At 36.0% G+C, this 6779-nt stretch overlaps 1 protein-coding gene across 1 annotated transcript; it reads left to right on the top strand.

The window, feature by feature from the left end:
- Window positions 1–584: 584 nt before the first annotated feature.
- Window positions 585–3161, top strand: LOC138305554 (zinc finger protein 431-like). The gene has a single exon (XM_069245845.1). The coding sequence runs from the start codon at window positions 627–629 to the stop codon at window positions 2679–2681; it is 2055 nt and encodes a 684-aa protein (XP_069101946.1). The 5' UTR covers window positions 585–626; the 3' UTR covers window positions 2682–3161.
- The last annotated feature ends 3618 nt before the right edge of the window (window positions 3162–6779 follow it).

The following is a 6779-nucleotide window of genomic DNA, read 5'->3' as shown; positions in this document are numbered from 1 at the left end:
TTAGAGTTATTTTCTTTACTAATTAGTACCTTAGTTTTCACTCCGCATACTTCAAATTCAGCCAATCATCGCCACCTTCGGGTGGGTGGGCCGCGACTATCTTGTGGCGTCACTTCAGTCAATACAATGCACACTCGCTACAGTAGTACAGTCATTTCGTCGTTCACAGATAAAGTTCAACGGCAGTAAGAAAATGGCGTGTTGAACATATTATATTCCGGTTCTTTCCTCTAGTTTATCATCATATTTCATAATTCATAGTCATTTAGTCTGTAGGATTAATGACATAAAATATGATTGTTATATGAGCACTTATTACCATTAATTTCTCATTAATAATTAAGATCGAGGTGCAACAGATTGTAAATTATGACCAAACGGTTTTGTTATAGATAATCACAATATCTTAATTGAATATAAAACACATATGCAGCATATTCTTTATCAGAATCATCGTTGCTTTTCATTTTTTCTTCTCAATTTATTTGTTTTTTATACAACGCATATCTTTAATCATGTTTGATACAAATATATAATGACACACTATATGAACCTTTTTTTTATATTCTACAGGCATCGCCAGTGAGTAATTTTACTACGAAGAAAAATAATAGAAAAAAAATAACATGAAGAATTATATCATCGGCAATAGTATCGAGATAGGTGACTTAAACTTTCCAAGTGAATATACAAAAACGTATACCGGAGATAGACATCACGGGTTTGATTTGTGTGTTAAAGGATCTAGTGATGGACGACACTTAACCAAACCCACAGGAGCAGATTTAGCACATCAGGCTTATAAGTGGTATCCACATGATAGAGGGTATAATGAACATAAAGAGACAATTGCTGGGACACAAAATGGAGGAAAATCTCAAATATGTGATGCCTTTGGTGAGGGGTTTAGTAAGTTTAGTGAACAACATAACCTACAAGTACACCTTATACCACAACAAGGAGTGACACCTAACCAATGCCATATATGTGGTAAGAAGTGTAGAAACAGAAGCTCACTTGCGATACACTTTAGGACACATACAGGAGAGAAACCTTACAAATGTGATGTATGTGGTAAGGGGTTCACTCAGACATGTAGCCTACAGTTACACCTCAGGATACATACAGGAGAGAAACCTTACAAATGTGATGTATGTGGTAAGGGGTTCACTCAGACATGTAACCTAAAGACACACCTCAGAATACATACAGGAGAGAAACCTTACAAATGTGATGTATGTGGTAAGGGGTTACGTGGGTCAAGTGGCTTACAGCAACTGGCTTACCTCAGAATACATACAGGAGAGACACCTTACAGATGTGATGTTTGTGGTAGGGGGTTTAGTGTGGCACAAAACCTACAAAGACACCTAAGGACACATTCAGGAGTGAAACCTTACAAATGTGATGTCTGTGGTAAGGGGTTTAGTATGTCGGGTAGCCTACAGAGACACCTAAGGACACATACAGGAGAAAAACCTTACAAATGTAATGTATGTGGTAAGGGGTTTAGTCAGTCAGGTGACCTACAGACACACCTCAGGACACATACAGGAGAGAAACCTTACAAATGTGATGTCTGTGGTAAGGGGTTTAATCAGAGACAACACCTAAGGACACACCTTAGGACACATACAGGAGAGAGGCCCTACAAATGTGACGTCTGTAGTAAGAGATTTAATGCGTCAACTGAACTAAAGAGACACCTCAGGACACATACAGGAGAGAGGTCATACAAATACGATGTATTTGGTGAGGGGTTCGATCAGACAGGTAACCTACAGACAAACATCAGGACACATACAGAAGAGAAACCTTACAAATGTGATGTATCTGGTAAGGGATTCATTCAGACATGGAACCTACAGACACACCTCAGGACACATACAGGAGAGAGGCCCTACAAATGTGACGTCTGTAGTAAGGGATTTAAAGCGTCAAGTGTCCTAAAGAGACACCTCAGGACACATACAGGAGAGAGGCCATACAAATGTGATGTATGTGGTAAAGCGTTTAGTCAAAGATGTAGCCTGAAGATACACCTCACCGTACATACAAGAGGGACACCTTACAATTGTGACATAAGTGAAAATAGATTTAGCCATCAAGCTAACCTAAAGACACACTTCAGGAATCATATACAGGGTAAAATTGATAAACTAGATATTCATAATAATGAATCACTTGTTGAACAAAATGTCGATTTACATCTCAAGGAACACAATAGAAAGACGCCTTACAAATATGATCTTTTAACAAACCATTCATCATCACTAAATGGACGACAGGAAATGGTACATTACAAACTGAGGCGTCGTACCATTATGAGTATCAATACCAACGACGAATCAGAAATATCTCACCTAAATGATACTGCAAAAGAGACATATGATAATCCATTGGTAAGACGTGTTATTGTTGATGATAAGAATGGTCACCAGACCGCCGTTGTTGACAATTCCGACCTTCATCAGACTGCCAGTAGTGTATTACCAATGGAAAATGAAAGTACACAATTAAAATACACATTTGATGGAGTTGCTGACAGTTTGTACCCAGGAATGAAGGTCTTCGTGTCTGAGAATGGTGTTTTAGTGACGAAGTATAGTCTGGAGTATCTCATCCAACATTATAATGAGGAATCAAATAGAACGTACTTAAATACAGTAATAAATCTGTGAACATATATTAACATCATTAGTGTATAATCCAAACTGTGAATATAAATTAGATGTTTAAGCTGAGATTGTTAAGTATGGAAACAAAATAAACCATGATTTTGCATTGATATTTTCAAGATATATATAAAATAGAGTTAAATATTTAATACAGAGTTATACAATAGTTTTCAATTTGTTAGTACATCAAATAAATTTAAACGTATATAAAATGTACCTTTTAATATCTGGACATGTGCGTCTTTTCGTTACTATATAATTATAAACTGCAGAAGATATATTAAACTGATTGATATTTACATTTCGTAACTTGTTTTAGCAAATATACTTGTTTTGCTATCATCCGGGTTGGTAGCAATTATGAACAGTCCCTTTGCCTGCCATTTTGTTAGTTTTCTACATGGTTTGAAATTTTATCTAAAATTTGATAGATATATCTTTAATTTTAATTTTGTATAAATTGTGTTCACATTTCTCACAATTGTGGTTTTTGCGCCAATAACGTTAAATCTTCTTAAAATGAACCATGATATGTAATTACAAATGAATAATATGTTCCTATAGGGTTGTGGGATAGAATGGTGCCTCTCAACCAGGCCATCATGGGTTTTAGTACATCACGCTCGCATCCTAATAACCCATTCTCATTTCATCGTAACAGTAGAATTCAGAGGGATGCTTCGCAACGCTATTTCATTTCTTTGCTATGTTGTAAAATTATTAGTACAATATATGATTGTCACAGAAATCTGATTCTCTAAACGATATTCAATTTCATGAAAATTAGAAGTTAATCTATATAGAATCAGTGAACTGTCTTCTGTAGAAAAGCATCGTTTGTTTCCTTCCTGTACACACAGCCTGTCCGCGATCTTGACCCCGTGGTTTAAGCGTAACGTTATCGTGACGCCATGGAAAATAGTGGAGTCCCTAAGGGAATCCCGTTGCACTTCTTTGAAGAAAGCTAGAGGTGGTGATTTTCTAAAAGTATCTGGTGTCTTAAGCCAGAAAAGGCTTGTTGTCATTATGACAACCGTGTCTGGTAATTTTTATGACGTCATCAAAATGACGGCCATAGCAACCAAATATAACAACCGTATAAACACATAACACATTAATTGAAAGTAAATATTTAAAAAATGATGTATTTTTTAATTCTTTTTGTGATTTTCTGAGAAATGTGAATAAATCATAATACATTTCTTCACTGGAAGTGAAGAAAAAAATCCTTAATATACAAAATGGCGGCCATGGCAACCATTTGCAAGGAGAAAACAAAATGCCATTAATGATACAATGGTTGGTTTTGTGAGGAGAAATAATTTATTAAATAGAAGGTTGTTGCACAATTACATGGCAATATGATAATCAACTCTCTTAATTGAAGTACACTCAGGCGGAAGTATGGTAATAATAAGTATCCAAAATGGTAACCATAGCAACCAATTTTAAAATAAACATAAAAATGGTGTAATTACTACAGAATTTTTTTTTCGGGAAAATAATTTTGAAGGTAAAAGGGCTGATGTAGAGTAATTTATCAATATGATCATCTAATCCTTATAATTAATGTTTACACTCCAGTGGAAGTGGATATATTATTGGAATTTAAAATGGTGAACATAGCAACCATATCTTGCAACAACTGATGGCAGAAAACATATCAAATAATATACAGTGTAACACATATTCTCAAAACCTATTTCATTATGTGTATATGCTGTTGCCTTATATAAAATGTAGTTATCTCCGGAAGAGGCCCACTATAGCAACTATTTTTTAACATTTAAATTATAATTTTGTGTTCAGATTTGTTGAAAAAAAATTAAAATTGATGTACAATAATAGGACAAGTAAATCCTTTACTTCAAGTTAGTAAGAGCAGAGGTTAATCCTTAAAATATTGCCTTGGGTACATTAGCATATACAAGTGTATACCTCAAATATACAGATATAGACTAACCTTAAAATAATAGTCTTCTAAGTTTTGTTACAATAAAATTCACAAGATATTTTCCATGTCATTGAGTTCACCAGATAACAGGCCAAGTAGAGGTGTATTTTCACACTGGTCATCGTCCGCCTCACATTGACAAAGCTCGGTACAAAACCAGTTGTTTAATTTGCACTTGCACTTATTGGATGTGCAACAACTTGTTTTGCATTTGCATATAATGAGTTCAATCATTGCAGCTGGTGCAGGAGGGAGAGTTGTCATGACAGGAATATAGCCATCATTTTCTTCTTTCCATCCAAACTTAGTAGGTGATGGAAGCTCAGGGCAAGCAATGTCGTCATTGTTCCAAATGATGGCCTAAAATTGGGATCTAAAGATTGATTGTTTCAGCGCTGCGCGTGTTGGTGGTAGTTTTTCAGCCTCGGCTTGTTTTTGTTTGAACATACACCACCGCAGTTGTCCAATATCTGTGATGGATGTTTTTGGACAATACAGAGAACGCGTTGATTTTTCGATCTTGATTTGCATGTCTTCTGTGATATCCGTCTTTCCGAGACTCGCGAAAACGTGCTTTTCTGGCTCATAAGTAGACTGGAATGCCTTCCAAAATGAAAGCTTGCCTTTCCCTGAAAATGTTCCAGTATTGTCTGCTACCGAAAACGCATGAACGCCAGGTAGAGCCTCTATTTCTAACGGTGAGAGACTGCCATAAAAACGTCCAAAATCTATCTCACGGATTCTATTTCCTGTTCCGGTACAAAGTTTTGTACACTTTGGAAGCTTTGGATACCTCCGTAGGAATAGAATGAAGACATTGGTAAGCTATTTGGTTTTCAAGCCGGAGAACACGTTTGTAGTCCACAGAAAGAGACGCTGAGTGCAGAAAATCAATTAACCGTTTACTACGTGTTGCTTGATGTACAGTTGCGCCGACTGACAGTTGTAGAGGCCATTCTTTGGTGTGTTTTGGTTTGTATTCAGTTGATGGTTTTGCAACTTGTTTCGCTGACAAACAAGCAAACATGGTGTTCTGTGAAAGAGCCATTGCCTTTGAATCGATTACAGGGCGACTGGAATCATTTGTCACATATTTTTCTGGGCCAGAAATTATCCATCGAAATAGGCAGTAAGTTCTGAAGGAATGTGATTCCCTGCAAGCAAATCTTCATTGAAGCTTCCTGAGAAATGCCAAGGCTCTGACGATAGGATGCGTTTTCTTATGTTCATTGCTACACTGTAGATATCTTTCATGTGTATACTTTCATCAAACTTTTCTTCTTCATAGATTGCCTTTTCTCTGGTTGCCTTTCGAAAAACTCGCTCTGCCTTGTTTACTTTTGGGGGCTTACTGAACTCCAAATCTGTGATTTCATTGATAAGAAGTTTTTTCAACGATTTTTTTGAAATGTCTGATGAAGGAACACCATTCAAAGGTCTTATATTTTCAAATGTATTTTGAAGAGTTGCAATGCTGAGAATATGTCCATCATTTAGGAGGTCTTCAACCAGGGTTAAGAACTCTATTTTTGCAGCTATTACCGTAGTAGAACAATCCGTTTTTGCTGTTTTTCTCGTAGTACATTAGACACAGATGTCGTCCAACAGTTTTTGTGGTACATATATTGCGTGGGCATTAGGAGGATCTATTTAAGTGCTTAGTCTTACCTTCAATGCAGCATCTGTACTTTTCTCCGTGGCTGCCATGAGATTTCTTCCAGCATCCATATTAGCAACCTAAATTTACAAATGCTGGGTTTATTTATAGCCTATTGAAATGACATGATTTAAATATCATTATTTCATAGGTTATATAAATTCATAAATTTTAATCGCAGAACAGTCTGTTTTTGAGTAGAGTTTAATTTTATTGTTTACATGGGCTTTGAATTACTACCACTTTTAGTTGATTAGGTGATGCATTACAATTAAGTATGTTTGCCAATGAGATTTTTGTCATCGGATTCAAAAGTGAAATTTAATTTACATATCATTATCCTATATTTACCTTGTGAAGAGGTAAACGTTTTGTTCCACATCTTTGACAGAAGATGCACACGTCCTTCTCATATGGTTTTGTCGAGGATCTTGTGAAACTTTTGTTCAAGTTGATCTCCTCATCACACGCTACACCTTGTCCGTCAGAA

Source organism: Argopecten irradians, chromosome 13, assembly GCF_041381155.1.
Source record: "Argopecten irradians isolate NY chromosome 13, Ai_NY, whole genome shotgun sequence".
NCBI classification, from domain to species: domain Eukaryota; kingdom Metazoa; phylum Mollusca; class Bivalvia; order Pectinida; family Pectinidae; genus Argopecten; species Argopecten irradians.
Note: the sequence above shows the minus strand (reverse complement) of the source record. Positions and strands in the feature narration are given on the sequence as shown.

Coding starts and splice junctions, on each gene's coding strand:
- LOC138305554 (XM_069245845.1), top strand. CDS start 627: ATGAAGAATTATATCATCGGCAATAGTATCGAGATAGGTGACTTAAAC.